Source organism: Glycine soja, chromosome 15, assembly GCF_004193775.1.
Source record: "Glycine soja cultivar W05 chromosome 15, ASM419377v2, whole genome shotgun sequence".
In the NCBI taxonomy this organism is placed as follows: Eukaryota; Viridiplantae; Streptophyta; class Magnoliopsida; order Fabales; family Fabaceae; genus Glycine; species Glycine soja.
The window spans coordinates 9,857,646-9,881,211 of record NC_041016.1 but is presented as its reverse complement, the minus strand read 5'-3'; the positions used below and the strand labels follow the sequence as shown (position 1 = coordinate 9,881,211).

The 23,566-nt window shown below is 33.0% G+C and overlaps 2 protein-coding genes across 2 annotated transcripts; one reads left to right on the top strand and one right to left on the bottom strand.

Annotated features, from left to right (window-relative positions):
* Nucleotides 1-695: 695 nt before the first annotated feature.
* On the bottom strand, nucleotides 696-12,192 carry LOC114388205 (vacuolar protein sorting-associated protein 53 A-like). The gene is made up of 24 exons (XM_028348565.1): nucleotides 11,942-12,192; nucleotides 11,753-11,847; nucleotides 11,600-11,656; nucleotides 11,340-11,490; nucleotides 10,609-10,679; nucleotides 9,195-9,319; nucleotides 8,783-8,943; nucleotides 8,540-8,681; nucleotides 8,070-8,133; nucleotides 7,649-7,834; nucleotides 7,496-7,537; nucleotides 6,752-6,856; nucleotides 6,606-6,665; nucleotides 5,984-6,061; nucleotides 4,670-4,777; nucleotides 4,491-4,556; nucleotides 4,337-4,414; nucleotides 4,114-4,247; nucleotides 3,655-3,748; nucleotides 3,262-3,339; nucleotides 3,009-3,071; nucleotides 2,587-2,655; nucleotides 2,280-2,375; nucleotides 696-1,230 (listed from the first exon to the last, which is right to left on the bottom strand). The coding sequence occupies exons 1-24, from the start codon at nucleotides 11,988-11,990 to the stop codon at nucleotides 940-942; spliced, it is 2,463 nt and encodes an 820-aa protein (XP_028204366.1). The 5' UTR covers nucleotides 11,991-12,192; the 3' UTR covers nucleotides 696-939.
* A 3,582-nt stretch (nucleotides 12,193-15,774) lies between these two features.
* LOC114388556 (sodium/hydrogen exchanger 6-like) lies at nucleotides 15,775-22,999 on the top strand. The gene is made up of 22 exons (XM_028349099.1): nucleotides 15,775-16,153; nucleotides 16,228-16,279; nucleotides 16,365-16,424; nucleotides 16,544-16,568; nucleotides 16,666-16,751; nucleotides 17,699-17,810; nucleotides 18,488-18,550; nucleotides 18,679-18,698; nucleotides 18,787-18,881; nucleotides 19,059-19,087; nucleotides 19,189-19,220; nucleotides 19,322-19,369; nucleotides 19,472-19,532; nucleotides 19,620-19,717; nucleotides 19,809-19,884; nucleotides 19,992-20,011; nucleotides 20,202-20,299; nucleotides 20,446-20,555; nucleotides 20,897-20,995; nucleotides 21,575-21,672; nucleotides 21,753-21,832; nucleotides 22,436-22,999. Exons 1-22 carry the CDS (start codon nucleotides 15,970-15,972, stop codon nucleotides 22,492-22,494), a joined length of 1,605 nt encoding a protein of 534 aa, XP_028204900.1. The 5' UTR covers nucleotides 15,775-15,969; the 3' UTR covers nucleotides 22,495-22,999.
* Nucleotides 23,000-23,566: the final 567 nt, after the last annotated feature.

The window sequence follows — 23,566 nt, the reverse complement described above, 5'->3', positions numbered from 1 at the left end:
GAGAAACAAGAGAGATCGAGAGAGCACGACAGTTCAGGTCACTAGTTCTTTTTTGCCGAAACGGATCGGATCAAACCAAACCAACTATAAAACAAGGCAGTGTTTTCTCTCAACTCAGTTCGAGTATGCAACTGATTCAGGTCAGGTCAGGTCAATTACAATCCGATTTGGTCCGACTCAGTTTTTTTGCACACCCCTACCTCTAACCCGTGTTCTTACTGAACAATTTTTTTTCTTCTCCATGAAAACCTATCACCTTCAAGCCTTTTAACTTCGTAGCTTTCAAACTGTCCACTGTTATTATGTAAAGGATCCATTGATCAAACTACATTATTCCTACTCACAGTTGAAGGTTCTTTTTACAACAAAAAAAATGTCTTCTTTAACCTTTTAGCTGACTTGGTAAAGACACATAGTGCAATTTGAATCAAGAAACGACATCACATGAAAAAGAGAACAAATTTGGAAGACAACCCAATCGAGACTTTGTTAGCCCGACATCCCCCTCCAGCATAAATTTGAAGATTAATCACACAAAATTCAACAGTTTCACAATGTAGCACATACAAGTCAGTTTTAAGAGTCTTCAATAACTATCAGAAGGACATCAGTCAATGTCCTTGATTAGGTTGATATCATCCTAAACTATGAGTGTGAACAGTAAGTAGCGAAGTAAGCATGGAAAATCGGGGTAGTAAAGCAACACGTGAGAAGAATCCCTTACAAGCTGCACAAAGAATGATGCAAATTTGTAGATCTCTTTATTAACAGCTGTCAGATGATTGAGCGAAACCCAATAAACATGATACTAAACTTACATAAAGAATCAAAGAGAAGAAAAGCAAAAAGAGACAGAAAACTAATTTTTTATAAAAAAAAAAAAAAAACTCAAAGCTCATGGGCTCTGGCCAAAAAATTAGGGTTGTAGCACTCTCTTCATTATGGATTAAAGAGATTCCGGAAAGGCCCAGCTTTCCTGTCTTTGGCAGCTTCAGTTAGAGCTAGGAACCGCTTGAACCCAGTGGTGGCAGCTCCTCGTCCAAGTGCAGCAGCCCTAGTAAGGACATCCTCTCGCGACGCAATGAGTCCAATAGCAGAGGGGCTAGGTACCACAGGAGCTACCGGAGGAGCTGCTGGCACAATTGAAGGTGCAATCTGAGTTTGCTTAATTTCAGGGCCATGTTTGTTGAAGTCATCAAGAATGCTTTGTTGATCGGCTTTTTTCAGACCCTGAAAACACAACTCATAAATCCTCCAAACATGAAGAGAAATTTACAAACCATGCATTCAATTGCATCCGAAAACCAAAAATAATTAGCATGCATAAGCAAAGCATCAACCATTAATGAATATTAACTAATTTAATTAATTGTAGTTATTTTGAATTATATATATATATATATATATACACACACACACACACACACATCTTCTATTGGATTTAGACATAGCATGTTCCTCATCAATCTCAATTCTTCAGCAATTATATCCATATCTGCATATAATCCATACACTAATAAGAGTTATGGCAAGGTTCGTAAATGGATTATTTTAGATGACCACTGAATGTACCTAGGAGGAATGGAATAGGGAGAAGAAAGGATTGGACGCCCAAAACAGCAAACAAAACATGGTGAGGAAATTCAGCATGTAACAACTTGCTCACGTGGCTAACGGAGTAGAAAGAAAAGGAGGGAATTAATGAGGATATAAGCAAAGATAGAGTAAGAGAGAAGTTTAAGAATATGAATTTGGTTGGGAAGATTTGGTAAGGGAGACTAACAAATCCTCGAAGAACTTTTGTATCTTCTCATTTTTCATTGTATGATTCTACCTTTGTAATTGGGATTACTACCACTTTCTGTAACGAGATACCCAGGGTTCCTATCAGATTACTTACTGAAGATGTAAAGTGCTATTGAATTAGTGAACCTTGAACTGCTATAGGAACAGATTTGTTAAGAATTAGTACTAATTTTCACAAATTGATTCTTCATAGTGCTTCTTTCTAAGATCCTTAATGTTTGCAAATATGAACATTACTCCTTTCTTAAGAGGGTGGCACATTTGCTTATGACTGTTCGGCTTGAATTAACGAGCCAAATGGCAATGAACTGAGTAATTTTATTAATCATGAACTTAACCATAAAAATTTATTTTATATTCAATAAGTTCCTTGGCATACTGTATCTCAATAATCAGAGGTCGAGAACAAACAAATAATGCAACAACTAGTAATGAACCAACTAGAGATTTTGATAGAAATAGCTAATTATAACCTTAAGCTCCAGGATTCGTTGAAATTCCATGGGTGTACCCTCAGGTAGCAATGCACGGTAAGTATCTGCTACAGAATCAACCGGAGAAAGTATAACCTAAACATGGACATCACACAAATTTGTCAGAAGGAAATAATTACATGTTTGGGTTTGATTGATAATTATGTAAAAGTCTTTTCCTTTTCGAAAAATCCTTCAATTAGGTTTTGATTATAAGATGTTCTGAACACAAAATAAGCTATAACCCAAACACGTTAAATTATTTTTACATTTTAATAAATATTTTACTAATAAATGGACAACAAACCTTCAAAAGGGCCTCGGCTTTGCTCATCTCACGGCTGACAAACTTGGTATAACTAGCAGCACCGGATGTCTATCAGAGAAAATAAGCAGTCTGTTAGTGTAATGAGACAAACCAGTGGCAAGCACACTACAGATCGACAATTAGATATGCATACAGAAGTATGTCATTTTCACTATTAATTTATTTGACAAGGGCAAGCTCCTATGAATTCTAGACTGATGGAAGATGATCCTTAACCAATGCAGTGCAATATAGTTCATATGGAACATAAAGTAGCTGGTTGGTCAAGATAGTCAGTTCAGTTCATTATTGTTTCTTACAAGTATTTAGAATACTAGGAAACAAACCCTTTTATCACTATATTTAAGCAGTACCAAGTTATATTTAAGCAGTAGAAACTATTGAGTACAAATTAATATCACCTGTCTACCAAGGGAAGGAACTTCAAGAAGGATTGTCTTTACAGCTTGGGTATCTAATAGCATCTGCAAAAATCAGTTCATTAGTTTATCAACATCATAAATGGAGTTCCAAGAGTTCCTCGAAAAACAGAGATTATTATCTAAAAAAATCAATGATATATCAATAAGACGGTTAACCAAAAAAAAAATGCATTGATTTTACCATTTGTGTAACTAAAAGGAATTTAAAAAAAAAAGAAAAAAAAGTCAGTACCTGTTGAGCTCCAGTTTCTGATATTTGCTTGCATTTGAAAATGTTAGAATAAAAGCGTGGACCCAGAGATGATGCAAGCTGCAGATTAAAATATGAGGATAGATTTTAAAAAATGCAACACCATGTGAATTATTAGGGATGATTAAATTAACTATCAGGAGATGTTATCTTCAAGAATAAACTCCAGAAGATGTTTTGGAAATGATTGAAGATAAATATGAAATAACAGAATGACATATTCAACTGAAAGTTATTTAAAAAATTAAAAAAAAAATCAATGTATATTAATTATAAACATGTAATTATTAAGTTAGAAAAGAAACTGTCCTTAATGCCAGTTTTGATGTCAAAAACCATAGTTTCATGTATTTAATCCACTTTATAGTCAATCACCTTATCCAGAAAGAACTGAAAGTAGACAGGTGAAAGAAGACTTCCAAGTGCAGGAATGCTAGTGGTCAGGATCAAATTTATGGCATTAACATACCTGCAAGAAAATAGTACAGTTAAATTTGTTATATTTCAGCTTAACACCAATAGGCATTAAGTGAAGTTGCACAATATATATATAAGCTGCACCCTGAGAATTGAGGCAGACGATGTGAAACTTCCTATCACCCCCCTCCACAAATGTCTGCCAGAACAGGTGAACCTACTAGAATAGACAAGAATCAAGATGTACTATAAGCTCTGATACCATGTTAGATTTCAGCTTAACACCAATTGATATTAAGTGAAGTTGCCCAACATATATAGAATTGAGGCAGGCAATGTGGGGCTTCCTAACAAAACTAATGAACTTTGTCACGAAAGATAATTATTTGCTAAATTTTATTAAGGAATTCAACTTACTCTGATTGATCACCAACACTCTCAAGGGAACCCCAAGGGACACGGGTCATTGCAGCCATTTCCATGTCAAATTTTGTTTCCAGGCCATGCACTAAGGTCACCAATGATTTTGTTATAACGGCTGAGAATTCATCCTGTACAATTGCATAACTTTGTTAGAATGGGAGCCGTAGAAAAAAGAAAAAAATTATTTACTAACTACTAAGAGAGAAGGCATTAATACCTGCACTTCAGACATATCCACCCTATCTGAATATTGAGGGTCAATTATTTTAGAAACACTTTCAGCCAATTCACCAGCCTATCAAGTACAAAGCTAAGTTAGTAAATTGGGCATTTACTCAATATCAACTGGATAAAGAATGTCAGAAACTAACCGTTTTGTGGCAATATTCAGCTGAATTTACAATGTAACAGATCACTCTTTCATCCCTATCAGATGTCTGTTCAACATTTCCAAAGATTAAACACACACACACACACAAAGAAAGCTAATTTGACAGCATCAATATGTAACTTCTCACTACTATGAAAAACCAATTCCCTTTAAAGATACCTTTATTTGTCCATCCATGCCTGTGGCTGCAGCAACAATTCCAGTGCCCCCCTTTGGGAGTCTAGCAAAGAGCTTTGTAGCATACGCTTTAAGAACTCTTTCAAAAACCTAAGATTAAAAGGGAATAAATAAAGTCATAAACTTCATGAAGTTTTCTTTCAGCCACATAGTTAAATAATATTCTTTTTAATACTTTAAAACTTATAACACTACTACCGAAGATGTCATATCTTTATTTTTAACTCTTCCGCCACATTCAGCTACACTTGACACATTACATAAGCTACAACTCTTAAATAAGTTGTGGAACAATTATTTTTATGTCATCACTAAATCATATCAAACATTTCTGCATAAAAAACATGCAGCTTAACCTGAAATCAGCCATGACCCCGCCATGACCCATCCTTCAGAGACCAGAGAATTAACACCTTTTTTTGTTCTCTTGCTCTTATTTTAAAAGGGGAGAAACTTGATTAAAAGAAGATATAAAATATATAGGAGGAAAATAATATATTATCCTAAACAAATGAACAAAAGCAAAAATCAACAAAGAAACCAAACTCTCATCAGTACATTTAAGTTCTTTATCTGCAAAGAAACACTCTGAACATCCAGAACATTAACAACATCACAACAATAAAAGAAAATAACTTCTAATCAAACTGAAATGTCAGAAACACCACTACCTTGTTAAGCTTGATTAAAAGAAGATGGATTAAAATAATATAGCATTGCCAGGACTAATGATATTACAAGACAGACTGAAAAAATGCCTATTGTTCTGTTTCATGATAAATGAGCAGCAGCAGCTAATTTATAACTAGAGGAGGGATCAACTTACACCAAGAGTAACTCTTCTAGTGAAAATTTTCATACCAATTTGGATAAAGCAATTCAACTATTATCTAAGTGAAAATTTTCTTTTAATAAAGTGTCGTTACTTCTGTGTCCCATGAATTGAGTTAAAGGCCACCCATCTTTAGCAGAGTACAAAGAATTCTCATACTTGAATTAGCACAAGCGCATAATAGCATTGGATGGAACCCTTCAATTTTATTTAAGCAATGATTTTTAATCCATTAATAAGCAGTTCATGTGGTACAAGTACATAAGTTGACAAAGACAATAGCAAGAAATCATATTTTAAATTCAATGGACATTATGAGCAATCATCCACGATTTGGATACATGATTCAAAACAACTACCAAATAAAGGATAAAGAAAAAGGGGGAAATGAAATTAAAAGCTTATATGCATTATCACTTCTTATAAAAAGTAGAAATATTAAATTTAATAATTAAGGAGTTTACCTTCAACAGATTGTACAGTGTCTGGTTCTTTGTTAAAGCACTGCATCTCTTCAAGCTTCTCTTGATTATAAGAAACAACTATGTAGCATGACAAAAAGCAACCAAGTAAACACAAAGCATAAGAAAAACTGATTGTATAAAATGGAGAAAAAGATTAAGGAGGTGTTTGGATAAGGGAATTCAAAATATTAAGGAATTTAAAATGCACAAAATTAAGTTACTTCAATTTCATGACGCGCTACAGGACCTCCACCGTGCTGGGGGACCAAGCAGGGCATAGCTAGCGGCATAGGAGCCGACTCGGCGTCAGCAGCTTCGTGTTAAATTCCTTTCATTTTTAAAATACTTTGTTTGGATAAAGTAATTCAATTTTCTTTCAAATTCTGTATTTAGATGAAGTAATTTAATTTCCATCATATGCAAATTTCATTTTGTGTCACTTGAAATTCCTTTATTTTAGGTGTTACTTGAAATTCCTTCATTTTGCTTGGGGGGGAAATCCCCTATAAAACTTCAATCATTTCAAAAATTCTTTAGATTCAATATCCAAAACAGGTCATTTTGATAAGAGAAACAAGTTACTCTGCTCTGTAACAAACTATAAAGAGACCAAGGAACTCACCTGCATGCTACTGGATAAAACATTACTCTGGCTTCCATCCTCAATATCCCATGTCTCTTCCTATAGTGGATGAAACGTTTAATCAATATGAAAAAAATCAGAAGTAAATCACAGAGCACATACCTAAAAGGTTACACAAAAATTACCTGAACAAGTTTCTCCAGACTTTCCATTAGTGTTTTCTCTTCCAATTCTACATACACAGTTAAGTGAGGTTCAAAGCAAGATGAAACAATTCCACGGAAGTTGAACTGTCCAAACAACCCAAGCATTTGTCAGGTCTATCTCAATGAAACAAGCCAATAGGAATAAAATGAGAAACCTCTATGAAAGCAATAACCATAAACAAACAATATAGAAAATACCAAGAGATAAGTGATTTATTTTTACATCAACCTTATTTCTCATTTGGAATCTTTTACTTCCATCTTTTGCACTTTGATAAATATGAAAATAAATAAAAAGTAACTGAGAGGAAACTGTTCAACAAGAGTTGCCACATAAGCTTGAACTTAGGATTGAAAGAACTAAATTTGTGAAATAAAAAAAAAAAAATAGTCCACAACTTTTTCTGGGTTTCAATTTAGAAGGAAAAATAGGAGCCAATAAAGTAAAGTAATATCATAATGTAGCACATCTATTTTTTTTTGGGGGGGGGGTTACAAAATTACTAAGCATGTATCACACAGGAAGACAAACTAAACTTCAAATTAATGGATAAAGAACCACATCAGATAAAAATATCACAGGAAGAGAAACCAAAAAGGTTAATCCCTAAAGCATTTATATCATCATGACAACACCTCAGAGACCATAATGGTAAATACATACATGTATTTAATCTATAAAATCAGTTGTATGTATTAGAAAATAGTTAAATGAGACCATACCCCAGCTCCAGGCACTGCCAAATCTTTACTTCCATCCTTTTCCTATATATACAAAAATAAAACATGATGGTCATTTTATAACTACAATTTTGAAAAGATTAAAAAAAAAGCTTATGAATAAGTACTGTCAACCTCAGCAATTTATATACATACTTCACTGTCACCTCCTTGATGTGCAGCAAGCTTTTTTTCATACTTCTTCCGGATATCCAAGGCACTACTACTAGAATTATTCCCTTTACCTATTTCTTCAATCTCATTCCCAATCTCTCTGTTTTGAGTGCCTCCCCCAAATTTCTCAGCCAATTCATCCTCAAACTCTAAAGTTCTTTGTAAAGCCTGCAAGTAATTAACAGATGAAACACTGAAAAACACAAAATCTAAGTATTTTCAACCTAAATACAAGATTGACAACTTATGCACAGTTACCATTTATGAAATAACAAAAAAAAATCTACAGTTATTTAGTAATTAAAAGCCCTGGGAAAGGGAAAATAGTGACAAGTGTAGCTGCAAAACATGTGAAGTAACTATCAGAACAGCATTGTCAGTATTTCATTATTTAATGGCTTACCAATAACAAGGTCCCAACATCTGGCTTTTCCTTTAGATTAGCAAGAATGTCCTCTAGTTGTTTCCTGTAGAGACAAGTATCATAAACACAACAATATTTTTGTATGTAATAACCCTGAACAAAGTTTACTACATATGAAAAGACAATATTCTGTAAAATGCTTAATTCCATCACATCTTTTTGCAAAACCATACAATATACAAAATAGACAAAAAAAAAAACATCCGAAAATTTTTGTATTTGATTAAATTTGATTTTGGAAATTTAAAATCAGACAGATGGGGAAATGAAGTCCAAGTAACATTCCAAACTGCAGTAATAAAATTATTCATATTCAATAAATTAAAAGGTCATTTCGCAACAAACTAGAAGTAATCATGTTTTACAATGGCCATGATTTCTTTTAATGGAGAAGTGTGAAAGATCCAGTGTTATATATATTAAGGTGTATAAACAAATAAGCACCATACCTTGTCTTCTTGCAAAATAGGATACAGAGACGATATGAAACATGCCATGAAGAAGGAAAAATTTTCCAAATTTCTTCATTTGATCTCATTCGGCGCTTAATCCATGCATATCTTCGTTCAGTTTTATCCAACTTTGCAAGTTCTAAAAGATGTAAAAAGTAAATAAAAACCAAATATACAGACATTTGGCAAGAACTCTACGTATAAATTAACACAAAAATGTTCCAGATAAATCAAGCATACCAGCTCCTTCAAAAATTTGCTCATACGATGTAAGCTCCCTATTGCAGAAATTATTTACCAATTCTTCCCTTACAGAAGGCTCTAATGCATCAACAACCAGGCAGGCATCAGACAACTGCTGTAGCAAATTAGTTTCTTCTGTCTCCTTTCCAGTACCTAAGCTGAGACAAAAACAGAAAATTGAGGAAGCCAGTTACACATACCCTTTTTGGAACCAAACAGCTTCTATATCTAGTGAGGTTAATAACATGTCATAAAACATTATACAAGAAACAAATTTAGACAAGCATTCTAAATGAACATTGTATATCTAGTGAAGCAAAAAAATGAACATTGTATATCCAGCTCACATTGTAGTGCCCATAGAGATTTACAAACAGAGCAGAAGATGGAAATCAGTAACAATATATACCTAGAAAAATCAGAAAACACATGTGACTTGAGTATTTGCTTGATATTCTTAAACTTCTCCCTCAGTTCTATGATCTTCGGAATATCCCTATAGGCCTCAAAGTGACTACATAACTGGTTCACTGCCTGAATTACAAGATGGCAGTATCAGTAATTGATAGATCAAACAAAAACAAGTTGAGTTTTATAGATTAGTTAATTAAAACAATAAGCATATCCTTCTACATGAGATGGATGAAAAGTAAGGAATTCATAAACCATGATCAGATACAAAGAAACAAATACAACTGAAGTAGACCTCTAAAGTATATTGTGTGCTTTCGAGCAAGTGTTTTCACTTTGCAGCATGTTTAGGAAAACTTTTTCCGGAGAAATAATTGCTTTGCTTCTTTTAGAATGTGGGTTTGGGGAAAACCCACTTTCTAAGATGGTATCAGAACCTATTCTAGATCCATTAAACGGGCCACCCACCATATTATCTATGCACCAAGCCCAAAAGTGTTGGGCATGAGGGGGTGTATTGGAAAAAATCCAAGTCCCACATCGGCTAGAAATAAAGCCAAGATAGAATATATAAGTGAGGGACAACCCTCACCCTTTGAGTTAACTTTTGGGATTGAGTTAGATCCAAACCCACATTCTAAGAGCTTCTTTATTCAAAATCTCTTTCAGGAAGCTGGCAAAAAAATAAGCAATTATTTCTTTAAAATAAGTTGAAGCAAATACATGCTTGATAAAGATGACTTCACATAAATCACAGTAACTACATTTCCTCTTCAATGCAAAATGAAATATGCCATCTGACTCAATCAATGATCCATTAAAATTTCTTTAGTGAACTAATTTCCCTCTCTTCCCAATTGGGCTAGATTTAGAACAAGAATAATCTAATACCAAATTGATGTAGTATGGGAAGAGGAAACAAGGAAAGATATGCAAAAACAATCAAAATATTATTATTCAAGATCAATGATAAAACTTGAAAGTTAAAACCCTTAGAGTCAGATTGAATGCTTTGCACAGGCAACTGAAAGTCTCAAACAACTAGGACAAACAACTCAAACTTAAGAATCAACTATAACTGAAAATGGAAAATAAATTTCCAATCACAATGGTAATTAAGATAAGGTATGATCAATATAACAAAATGGTGTAGTCATAGACTGCTAAATAACTAATAATAAAACCACAATTAAAAACTCCAATACAAAATACATCACAAATTAGCACAATAATCATAAATGTCATCAGTTAATCACACCAATGCACACAATGCATTAAGAAACATTAAGCCATGCACTAATAATAATTAAAACCATAATAGATCTTCTTTTTACAAAAAACACATGCAGACACACCACACCAATTCAGTAAACAACAGTTGTACAAAAATGCTGTAAAGATAGACTGGATACCTCCAGCTGCGCAGCTGCCTCTCTATATTGACGTTTTGAAGCCATGACTTGAAGCTGTTCAACAGCAGAGACTGCCATATAATAGGTAAGCTTGTTGAAGTAAAACATTAAAAAAATGTCTATGCATCAAAAAATCTATAAAGTGTGCAACAAACCTATAGAATAGATGCACCATTTTGAATTTGTAAGTCAAATGTTTGGATAAGAAAAATAGTATAATGGTTTATTCAGTTCTGAAGTTAGTAACACAGAAATACTAGTTGCAAGTTGCAACCATTACTTGGGAGTTGTTTGTTGCAATTGATTATGGGGGTTATACTATTTTATGGAAAATTAATGTAAAATGACCTATAACAGTATAAGGAAATTTGGTTATATGATTGAAAACTATCTCTTGCAGGACTATAAATTTAATCATACCCACGCCCTCTATAGTCACATAAAAACACTCAGAAGTCAGCATTTTTTCTGTAATTCACAGATTTTGCACATTCGCAATTTGACTGCTATATTCCACAAGAGGACAACATCATAAATAAACAGAAATACACAATATCTACTTGTTTCACCAAAAGAACTACACTAGCTCAAATTGATTAACATGTCTAACTAACCACACTTTTATAAAGTTCAATTTCTTAAATTGTAAACCAAGCAAGCTTAAGTACCACAAATAAATCAATAAACATTTCTTTTTTTTACCAAATAAAAGGTGGAAAAGAAAGATTTACCCAGCATTGTAAGCCGGTGAAGTGCAGTAATTGTGGTAGTTATATGCTTCTTGGCAAAGTCAAGTTTCTTAATGTCACGGCATATTTCTTGAACCATTGTTTCACTCTGAACCGCTTTAGTTTTTATCTCTCGGATCTTATACATAAGTTCCTGCATTTACCAAGGGAATGTGCAGATAAAACGCATGCAACGCAACACAAAGGTTCAAAACGTAGAAGCAGGAAAATAAACAGTATAAACTACTTCACACGTGCCATACCTCGACGGCGCGTGTGGCAGCAGCGAGATCCTCCTTCGCCTTAGTTCCTGAGTTGCTCTGAAATCAGAGAATCGGTGGCATGAGAGCGCGAAATTGACGGAACAAAACAAAATCGATGGAATCATTGGACGCTAATTGAAGAGATTTTAGCACCTGTTGGCGAACGGCGGCGAGAATTCCGGCATCGACTGTGCGAATCTCGTTCTGGATTTTCTGCATCAGCGGTTCCACGCCAGAAAGAGACACCTCTGCGTAACAACACGCACAATTGAGAGAAGTTAAAGTTTCGATTAGAAACGCTTTTGATTGTGATTGCGAGTGAGATTGTGATTTGTGGCGTACCGTTGGGGAACATCTGGTTGATGTACTCCAGAGCACTTGACTTGTCCATTGGTGAGAATCAGCGCAACCAGAAGAGCATGAACAGTGATGGTGATTATGATTAATGTTCAGATCTCTAAATTTGCAACTTCAACGCCATTTATGCTCTTCGATTTGTGGCGGATCCAATTGCAGAGGTGTGTTATGACGCTATTGATAATGCTCCTCCTTTTCGTCGTCTTCAACCTCTGGACACTGCTCTAATATATGAAACTTAGAGGACTAATAATGAAATCTTATGAAGTAATGATTAAATTAGTTTTTTTTTTCGTCTAATTTATTTAAGTTTAATTTCGTACTCTGTGTTTTCGGATTTAAGTTTATTTTCTGAATTTTAAAATTGATTTAATTTATTCTCTCGTCTAAATTAGGAAATTTGGGATAGTTTTAAATTTTCATAAAATTTGATTTATTGACTCAATTTAAATAGTAGAATTAGATTAAAATTTGATTTATTGACTCAATTTATTGAACCTAAATAATAAATTAAATGAAAAAAATTAATTTAATCATAAAACACTAAGTCTATTTTTTTTCTCCTGAACTCTCGAGGACAATTTTAATATTTAAATTTTATTTTTAATAACTTATCATCTAAAAAAATAAGATATATTTTTACTTTTACAAGTTAAATCAATAAAATAAAAATCATCTAAGAAATTGAATTAGGTCTAAAAATATAATTTGTCACTCATTTTAATCCAAAGTTCATGTTTTGGAGACTAAAATGACAATACATAATTAAATTTAAAGACTAAAGTGATAGTAATAGAACTTTTAAGAACTTTTTTTTGTCATTTTATTATTTTTAAAGACTAAACTAACCATATCTAGTACTTTCATGAACGAAATTGGTCATTTGTCGTTTAATTCAATCTAAAAATATAATTCAAAATGATTATTCATACTTAATTCCTCATGTTGAAGATCCATCACAAACCTACTAATATGCACTCTATGGTAACTTTAAATGTCCCAATGCATAGAATTTAAGTCACCTTACTCGTGTTATTTGCATTAAAAGATTCTAAAATATTCAACAATTATAGAGATTGTCTTATCAATTTGATCTCGTGAGTGTATTTTCATATGGGAGTAGTGGCTCACCCACATCCAATTCTTTCAAGTTATTAAAAAAAAGACATGTCATGTACCACCAAGTAGACATTCTTTATAAATTATTACTCTTTTAATTCACATATTGACTTACAAGTGCTTGTAAACGCTTTCAGATCCACATTGAGATAACAAAATCACATCAAAATAGATGAATGATGCATAAGCTACATTTTGTTACTTCAGATCAAACATGACATGATTGTTTCAAACGTGCAATTAAGTGTTAGGATAAATGTACAAATATCTATTGCATCTTTACTCACTTAGGGGACCAACATCTTCATCTTTACTTAAACAAATTGATTTTGTGAAAGAGACTCAACTTGGTTAGGAGATTTGAGATTCATGAATTAACTCATAAATTGTTCTCCTTTTAGTGCTTTTTATTTAGGTTTTCTTTTTGTCACATTCGATTACATGTATTTCTTGCCTATTGTATACCTACTTCACTCTCGTTGAAAAACATTAAATCTAAAGTTATAAACATTAAGAATTTTGTGCACATTTTTCACAAATGCATATCAGTGAGATAAGACTAATATGAATAATAAAGTTTTTCCTCCGAATATTTAATATAATTACATTCTTAAGATTCAATTCAAAACTTATGGTTAAACTAAATAATTTTGTGTTAGTTGATCCACGCAATTGATGGTGCTGTTATAAAAGTTAAAACATCGAGTTTAATTTTTCGTATTGTGATCGTAAAAATCTTATATTATCCTCTTTCTGTATAAATTACAATAACTAATCTGATAAGAGTGTTTTTAAGGGCTATTGTTTAATAAAAATGTTTATAAGAGGAATGTCTAAAAAGAAACTTGTCCCCTTCCATTTTGATATTCTCTCTTTCAGTTGTTCCAAACCAATGCTTAGTTAGGATCGGTAAGTATAATTTACGTGATGATTCAATGGTAAATGGTAGATGTTGGTACCATATATTTGTGATGTCCCTGGATTTAATCTAGCAGAACGAAAACGATTTTATTTTCCAAGGTGTCTCGCTGCTTCCTCCCCATGATCAATTCAAGTTGAATTATGATATCTCCGACAATTTGGATGAAATAAAGGAAATCTGCAGCAGAGGGTGTTCTTGGAAACCATTTGGGTAATGAGATTTTCTCCTTTGTTGCCAATATTGGGTATTGCTCAGTGTTACAAGCAGAATTATGGGCAATCTATGTTGGAGTTAACATTGCTTGGAGTTGGGGATTGAAGAAGTTTTTGGTTGAGTCTGACTCCCAAACTACTATCAATCTGCTGAAAGTTACCACCCGTGTTTTAGCTTTGTCAGGAATATCCAGAGTCGTTTGTTGCCTCAGGCGATGTCTTGGAGTGGACTAATGTTTTGACATAAGCGAACCAAGTTGCAGATCTACTGGGCAACCATGGAAGGTCTCTATTCTTAGAATCTGAGAGTTTATGACTATGTTTTTCCCTTTATTTCTGTGATTGTTATGGCTGATGTAATGTCAACTGTTTTTCCACGCTCGTTTTAATTTATTCTTGAGGGGGGCTTTTGTCCCTCTTGCTCAAAAAATAAATAAAAATGCACGAATGGTTAGGAGGAAACATAAAGGGGCATGTTTCTCTTTTCTCTCTTTTTGGGAGATTATACTAATAAGAAGGAGAGAAGTTTATTTTTATTTACAACGGGGTCAAAGATGGGTTGACCCACCACTCTTTTTTAAAAAGTTATCATAAATATTTTTTATATTATTAATGTATATTTGATTTATTTTTTATTTAAATAAATTATGGTAATACATATTTTTTCAATAAATATTCTTCATTTAGTATTTGTTAAAAATAAAAAACAATTAATATATATATGTGGTGGGAAAAATCATTAAATTGTTACAATATACATTAATGACTTGAATGGTGGTAAAATGACAAAAATTTAGATCAAAAATTAGTCTCGAATAAATTTATTTTCTATAACATATTATAATATGCCATATACTAATTAAGAGTTTAATAATTATGTATTATCAACATAAAAACTTTTACATGATAAAAAGTCAACAGTTTTATTATAAGTTTAGATAAAAAGTCAATTAATAAAAAAATCATCCTTGTTATAAATTTTAGATAAAAAGTCAACAGTTTTATTATAATGACTTATAATTAGATGATAAAATAAAATTATTTTATACTAGTGATACATAACTCATTTTTTGATTTATTCTTGGATGATCCTATAAAAAACTCATACAATTTGTATTATAGTTAAATTCTTTGTGTATATACTAAGTTGTTAATCTAATGTAAATGAGAAAACATAAAAGAGACTCTAGTAAAGATGTCTAATCATATTTTTCTAAGAAAATTAGTAATACATGTGGATACTTAATTATTTTAAATGCTTCAACTTGGTTTTTAAGTTTTTAGAAAATTTGAAAATTAAATTGATTAATTTTTAAGAATTTAAAAACTAAATTCATTCATTTTTAAGAATGGAATGATTAAATTAAACCTTTTAAAAATTTGAAGATGAAATTAATTTATTTTTAAGAAAATAAGAATCAAATTGAACCTTTCTAAAATTTGAAGGTTAAATTGAATCATTTAGAACTATTTAAGGATCAAATTAATAATTAAGAATAAATTCTTTGTTTAATTTTTATTATTATATTAATATTGATATAGTATTATTTTTAATATTTGGTGCATAAGCGGAGACGAAGATGTAAGAAGAGCATAGAAACAGAATTGAAAAACTCATAAGCAAGATAGAGAAGAGAATCTAATCAGTTGTGTTGAGGGACACATCATTCTCTTCTGATTCGCGAAGAACTCAACGATCCCAACCCAATCGCAATCGGAAGCAATCGATCAGTCAATTGCTTCCGGCAAGGAGAACAATAATGGCCTCGGAATTAGAAATTTCTCCGGCGGACGCTCGCAAGGCTCCCGGCAAGGAGCAGCAAGCCGCCGGCGTCGGAATCCTCCTGCAGATCATGATGTTGGTCTTGTCCTTCGTCCTCGGCCACGTCCTCCGCCGCAAGAAGGTTTACATCATTCCCGAAGCCAGTGCTTCTCTTCTCATAGGTATCCTTCCCTTCCCTCTCTAAACCCCTTTCTTATTATTCTCTTCATTTTCTGACCTAAATTTCACTCTGCAGGGTTAATTGTTGGTATACTAGCAAACATTTCAGACACCGAGACTAATATCAGGTTATTTTCAATGACCATCACTCTATTTTTTGTATTTTTAAGGTTATTTTCTGGAGCTGACATTGGGATTGTCGATTTTCCGCAGGGCGTGGTTCAATTTTCACGAGGAGTTTTTCTTCCTGTTCCTGCTACCTCCTATCATATTATATCCTCATTGAAAAATATACTGTTATTGTTTTTTTTTGTTTCCTTCTCGAGTTTTTATTTGTTTGATTTATGTCTTCTGGCTACACTATCTCGTGTTTTTCTTGACTCCTTTAGTACTCAGTCTGGGTTCAGTCTCGCACCTGTGAGTTCCTCCGCTGTGTTTTCTCTTTTCTGGACGTTTACTTTGTTTATATGGACTGGCCTTTTGACTTGGTGTTAATAATGTGATTCTTTTGCAGAAACCCTTTTTCTCAAATTTTGGAGCAATTGTCACATTTGCTATATTCGGTACCTTCATTGCTTCAATTGTAACGGGTATCTTGGTGTAAGTTTTTTTTTTTAACCTCCCTTTTTGAATTTGTTGTTTTTACACTTGGTACACATGTCTTGTTACGGTGAATTAGTTGTCAATCTCGGGTTTTGGTGCTTAAGGGCTAACTTTGAAAATGCTATAGTGGGATAGTGGGAAGCAGGATGACCACCATTTAAAGGTTATGAAAGTTTTAAACTGCGGTCATAGTCATGGTTGTGGTTTTGCTGCGATCCCTGATATTTGGAAAATTGTAGACTAATGTGGTCAATGCAGTCACAATTGTGGGGTTGTGGTGATCGTGAACCCTAAAACCTTGATGAGGTTGTTGCAAACCGGTATTTAAAGCCTTAGTTATATAATGCATATTGCATGGAAGTGTTTGCTACACATACACATAAATACTCAAAATCAAAACAAAATACCCAATATTAAAGAAATTCATGATAAATAATAACTCACAATTTACACACAAAATCACCAGCAATCTTGGAGTAATAAGAACATAGTAATGAAGTAAAAAAAATTAAAAGACGATAGTAAAATTAATAGAAAATGAATACAACAAATTAGATAAAATTTAGCTGAATGTGAATTTGGAAGTTTAAAGAAAGAAGAGAAAACAGAACACTTGAAATAAAAAAGTCCTATAAAATTTGAAGGAACAGAAGTCAAAACATAGGTAACTTTTTTGTGGAATATTTTATCCCCAAAACCTGAAGCAAGGCTGCTATAGGGGCGAAAATGGTTTTTTGAAGGCTGTATCATGGTAGCACTGCTATACCACAAAAATCAATATTTTGGCTGCTATTGGTGCCGCTATTGAAAACCGCTCCTCTATTTGAATCCCATATTGGTTGAGGGCCACTCCGCTCCACTATTCCACTATAGCATTGCTATAGCATGCCATTGGCATCAGGATTTTTCAATTGATTGCTTATTGTTTTTCCTCTATGCTGCAGTTATCTTGGTGGCTTGCTCTTTCTGATGTATAGGCTACCTTTTGTCGAGTGCCTGATGTTTGGTGCTCTTATATCAGCTACTGATCCTGTTACTGTTTTGTCCATATTTCAGGTGCTTTACCACTTTATTTTTGTAATTCTTCCATTTATACCTTTAGTCTGTTAGTCCATACACATCTTCTGACATATATGTTTGTGATGCATAAAATCGGAAAGTAAGGCTTTAGAGAAATTAGCCTTTGAAAAAGGTCTTTTGATACATTTTAAGTATTATTTTTTTATTTATTTTTGAGGGTTGACGCTCTTGAACCCAATACAAAAGCAGTGGAACGTCAATAGGTGGGATTGATTGGCATTCCCTCCTATGTCTGCTTGTTTGTTGCTCAAGTTTCTATATTTTTCACACAAGTTGAAACCTTGGTTTAGATTATCATAAGATTTGCTATAATGACATAAATTAATTCTGACTGACCAAAAATATCAGTATAGACTATAGAGCACACTTTTGTTAATAATGTATATAATAGGAAAAGTAACATAAAGCCTCAGTTGGGAAAAATTCAAGTTTTACAAATCTCTAATATTCTACACCATCAACTCATGGAGAATTGGATGAAATGGTTAAGTGATGAATCCCATTAGGGGTTTGTGGCTTGTGGTTTCCTATTTTCTATCTGAGTTTGTCTTTTGTTTTCCTTTGTGGTAGTTCTGAGTATTATATGTATAATAAATATATGCCATCTGATTTATTTCATTTCCAACTTGGAACTTCACCTTTGTTATTTGCAGGAACTGGGCACAGATGTCAATCTATATGCCTTGGTTTTTGGAGAATCTGTTTTGAATGATGCCGTAAGTTTCTGTTGCTGGAGAATCTGGTTTAAAGATAGACAATGCTAATTGGCTGATCTTTTCCATTATTTTTCTCACACTCTATTTGTTATTTCTTGTCTTAACCCCCCCTCTTGCGTTATGGGCAGATGGCAATTTCTTTGTACAGGTACCTGAACTTTTGAAGTATATAATTTTTATCCCAAGTTGCCCAATATCATTAAGGATCACTTCTAACTTAAGCATGTAATTTGCAGGACAATGTCATCAGTTAGAGCTGATCCATCTGGACAAAATTTATTCATGGTGGTTGTTCGATTTTTGGAGACTTTTGTAGGGTCAATGTCTGCAGGTCAGTCTTCTACATAATGCTCTGTTTAGGTGGTGTTCAGGGGGATGAGGGGGCCTCACTAAAGAACTTGTTTTATTTTATTAACTTAGCATTTATGATGCTATTCTGTATTGTTATGATTTATGAATTGTTATAGTTCAGTATTCCTAACTTGTGATTCTTTTGGTGGTTCTTCAGGTGTTGGAGTTGGATTTATATCTGCTTTGATATCCTTTTAAATCTGTTGGCCTATATATATGTAGTACACTGTACACATCTTTTCAGATTTAATAGTCAATATTTATTGTAAAACCTTGACTACCAGAACCTGTTTAAGTATGCAGGATTGGATATTGACAAGTAAGTATTTAGTGTTTTAGTTTTCTTTTGGAGATTTGTTGTTTGATGATTACATCATTTTTAGGTAATACTGATTTTATGAATTTTATGGTTCTGTACAGCCTTCAGAACTTGGAGAGTTGTCTTTTTGTCCTTTTCCCATATTTCTCGTAAGATGTCTTCTTGGACCATTTCTTCATAGCTGTTCAAATTTTTTTTGCGAGTTCTTCCATTCATGGTGCAAATCAGTATAAAACTGTTTCCTTTTTCAGGTACATGCTTGCTGAAGGCCTTGGTCTGTCTGGTATTGTATCAATCCTGTTCACAGGAATAGTAAGTGCATATTATATATATATTTTTTTGTGTTGTTTCATGTCCTTGTCAAGACATCTTTATGAGTATTTTTATATTTCGTTGTAGGTCATGAAACATTATACATATTCCAATTTATCACAAAGTTCTCAACGATTTGCCTCTGCTTTTTTCGAGTTAATATCATCTTTAGCTGAAACATTTGTGTAAGGAGGATTTCATTTGTGGTATTTACCCTGTTTTATTTTAACATTTGCTCTAAATGTACGTGCACGCCTTTTGTTTGATGTTGTACAGATTTATATACATGGGCTTTGATATTGCTATGGAGCAACATAGCTGGTCACATGTTGGATTTATATTCTTCTCCATTGTATCCTTTTGTGGCCCATAAATTTGAAGTGTTGCGATTTATCTTTATATTAGCTTACCATTCTATATTTTCTTGGTGGTCTTCCTTAACTCGTGTAACCACTTCAGATATTCATTGGAATTGCAAGGTATTTATACTGTTTGCTATCATTTTATTTTTAAGTCTTTGATTACTGTGGCACATGCTCATTTCTGGATTTTTGTATAGTTTCTTTACTTTACAGTATAAAGATTTGCATGCACTTTAAACATATTTATGCTTTGCTTTAGCATTTCTCTTGGAAGCTGTAAACAATATTGTTTGGTCACTTCATGCAGGGCAGCAAATGTCTTCTCATGTGCTTATTTGGTCAATCTGGTCAGGCCCACTCATCGAAAGATACCTTCAAAACATCAGAAGGCACTTTGGTATAGTGGTAAGGAATAAATTAACACAAAAATCATGGACTTTACTGTGAAAGGCTGACTAGTGACTAGTTCTGACAATAAAACAAACTGCTTCTTGCCTTTGGCATATTCTATAATGCCATGCTTAAGTTTTTCACTTTGTGCACATGAACAGGACTTCGAGGAGCAATGGCTTTTGCGCTTGCTCTGCAATCAATTCATGATCTTCCAGAAGGACATGGGCAGACTATCTTTACTGCAACTACTGCAATAGTTGTTTTGACGGTAGACATGCTCTTGTCCATTCCTTAAGCTAATCATTATAAAAGATAAATATGGGGGTAGTGTAAACTGCAAGTTACTTGACTATGTTGTATATCATGTAAATTGTAACTATTATTTTCACACACAGTGCCAATAAGAGCAAAAACTGATTGTAGGGTAGATGAGAATGTTGAAGTGTATTTTTAACAGATTAGGAACAGATTAATTCAGGAGAAAGTTGGAGTAACACGTATTGACCGGAAGTTTTGTCCTATTCATATAATTTTCTTATTTGGGTCATTAGCAGGCAGCCAATTTTTACCCCCACATTTTGTTTAAACATGAAACTTTATTTGTTCCAGGTATTGCTGATTGGTGGTTCAACAGGTAGCATGCTGGAAGCTCTAGATGTTGTAGGTGGAGATAATGATAGCCCTTTGGCTTCAGTTGGTACCATCACAGTAAGTTTTACAACAAATGATAGCCCTTTTACTTACTTTTGTGTGTTCTACTTCTACGAAGTTTCTAGAATGTCTTTTACCTTGAAATTTGCATTTGGAAGTAACATCCATCATTTATACTGAAGGGAAAAAACTTGTTACAGTGTTACTTATGCTTGCTCACAAATGGGAAAATGTTTTTGTGGTTGTTTAATTTATTCTATTCTTGTTGTATTTGAAACATTTTTTTACATTTTCTGTTTATAGAATAACTTGGATTTATCTGTAGTAACTTCTTTATAATTTAATTGTGACTTTTGTTGAAATTTGCTGTTTTTTGTATAAATAATTATGCTATATTTGATTTAGAAAGAAGTGGAAACATTCAATTGAACTAATGATTATGTTTTTGAATTGCATCCAAAAAATAATGTTTTTGAATTTTTCTTTCAAATTGTTTGCTAAATTCCAAATTAGATCTACTCAATTTTGACAGCCCCAATGATTCTGACAATAGATAATATTTAACTGAATGAATATACTTAACATGTTTCTGTCTGATTTTCTTTCAACTAATAATTTTGTTATTTTTTTTTCTAGAATTTCGATGGAAACAATGGTTATATTGCTCCTCATTACAACGAAGAATCATCTTCTGGGAACAAAATCAAGATGAAGCTAAAAGAATTCCACAAGACGTATTGTCTATGTTCTGAAACTGCAAATATGGTTAAATGTATTATTGCCAATCTAATTTCTCTTTGCTTCTTCATTGCAGTGCTGCATCTTTTACGGCATTAGATAAAAACTACCTGACCCCATTCTTTACAAGTCAAAATGGAGATGAAGATGATGAAGGTAAGTTTGATTTAAACTTTTGTCATTCTCACTGAAGAATTGATGAAGTGGATAGGTAGACTAGGAAGCATGATATGACCCGGACATGGGGATATGACAAAATTTAAATATCATAGACACAACACAACATGGATATAATATTATTACATGCAAAAATCAATATTAAAAATATTAAATCACGAGAGAATTTATGTTTAAAAAATGATCAGGAATCATTGTACACATAATAAAATGCTAGTACAATTTTATTTATTTATTGTGGAATTCCAATTTCTATCAGTATATATATGTTTAAAAAGTGAAGTTATTTTTTTAAAAAAATGCAGCTACAAGTATTTAAAGTGTTTGTGCTATGTAGGATACGGCTATGAGCCTATGAAACAACAGAACTACTATTTAGAAGTGTTTGTAAATCTTAGTAGGTTGAGTATTCAGCAGTTTATACTCGGAACTTTTTCAAATAAATGTTTTCATTTACGTTCTTGAATGTAGTATACTTTTTACGTTTTGAAGATAACGGAGTTTTTTTTAAGTGTTTTTGTGAAGTAATTTTGTTTTGACATTCATTGTATTACCACAATTTGTTGTTTTTGATTTCAACAGCCGAGCCTTTTACTTCCACAAGATCGGGATTTCATGGCCAGAACCACTATTCATCATGATTCGTTCCAGACAACATACTGAATGCTTTTTTGTACATAATTTCCGTCAGATAGCTCGTAGGAATTGGCACAATACAGGAATCTAATTTACCTCCTACATTCCAAGTTGTACGATAGAGAATCTCATGTCAAGTCTCATTAGTTTGGACAACACCATGTCTGGCAGAGATAGCATTCCATGCAGTTGATACATGCCTCTGCCATGAAGTTGGAGGTTTATAATTGGATCTCACCATACAATCACACACGTATTTTTAAGTTGACATTTATACGGGTTTTCTTACTTAGTCTAGTTCAGGTGAATTCTGAAAATTCTGGCTCACTTCATCATTGTGACAGTGAAATTATACCCCTCAAAATGAATTCAATCATGGAAAACTGTATCTCAAAATAAATGCATCATGGACTATGGCTGAGTCCTTATACAGGCAGTGAATTGAAGATTGGTGCGTATTACTTGTGCTGGATTTACTTAACATTATAAATTTTCATGATGTTATTTGGCGCTTTGAGTCTGACGTATATTTGTGTTTGAGTCAGTTTGTGGGAGATATAAGGTTGGTCTAATGGTGAAGGGAGAAGGAAAAGGAGGAGAGATTGTGAATTTTTCTACTAACAAAAATTAAAAATAACAACCAACATTTGCAGCTATAAAAAAAGTTAATTTGTGATTCAAGACTTTAGTTTAAATATTTTGATTGAAATGCTAATTCTGGCAAAATTAATGTTTGTCGTAGATTTGTTGAAGCAATCCCAACGAACACCTGCCTCGGATTGAATAGACGGTGGAATTAAGACCAAACGTAGAACTTAAACGAGTAATGGAAAGGAAAAATACACTCAGGCTCGTTTTTTACCAGTAAGAAAAACAATATTCACTTTAATGATTTCTATGGACCAGTTTTTGACCATTGGTGGAAACATGTCCTTAAGCTTTATCAAAAGTCTCTCCTTATTCTTTGGTCAAAGCTAAGAATTATTAGAGGTGTTTGTGGATTGGATTGAATTGCATCTGTTTTGAAAAAATAATTATTCGATTTAATTATTTTAATTTTGTGAATTTATCATCTGA

What these genes read in the sequence shown, in the direction of transcription:
- LOC114388205 (XM_028348565.1), bottom strand. Translation starts at nt 11,990, where the DNA reads ATGGACAAGTCAAGTGCTCTGGAGTACATCAACCAGATGTTCCCCAAC. An exon ending in CTGCCACACGCGCCGTCGAG is followed by an intron (nt 11,491 to 11,599) that starts GTATGGCACGTG and finishes TGGTAAATGCAG; the next exon opens with GAACTTATGTATAAGATCCG. An exon ending in TTCAGTTCTTTCTGGATAAG is followed by an intron (nt 3,340 to 3,654) that starts GTGATTGACTAT and finishes TTTAATCTGCAG; the next exon opens with CTTGCATCATCTCTGGGTCC.
- LOC114388556 (XM_028349099.1), top strand. Translation starts at nt 15,970, where the DNA reads ATGGCCTCGGAATTAGAAATTTCTCCGGCGGACGCTCGCAAGGCTCCC. An exon ending in CAGTGCTTCTCTTCTCATAG is followed by an intron (nt 16,154 to 16,227) that starts GTATCCTTCCCT and finishes TTCACTCTGCAG; the next exon opens with GGTTAATTGTTGGTATACTA. An exon ending in ATTGTAACGGGTATCTTGGT is followed by an intron (nt 16,752 to 17,698) that starts GTAAGTTTTTTT and finishes TCTATGCTGCAG; the next exon opens with TTATCTTGGTGGCTTGCTCT.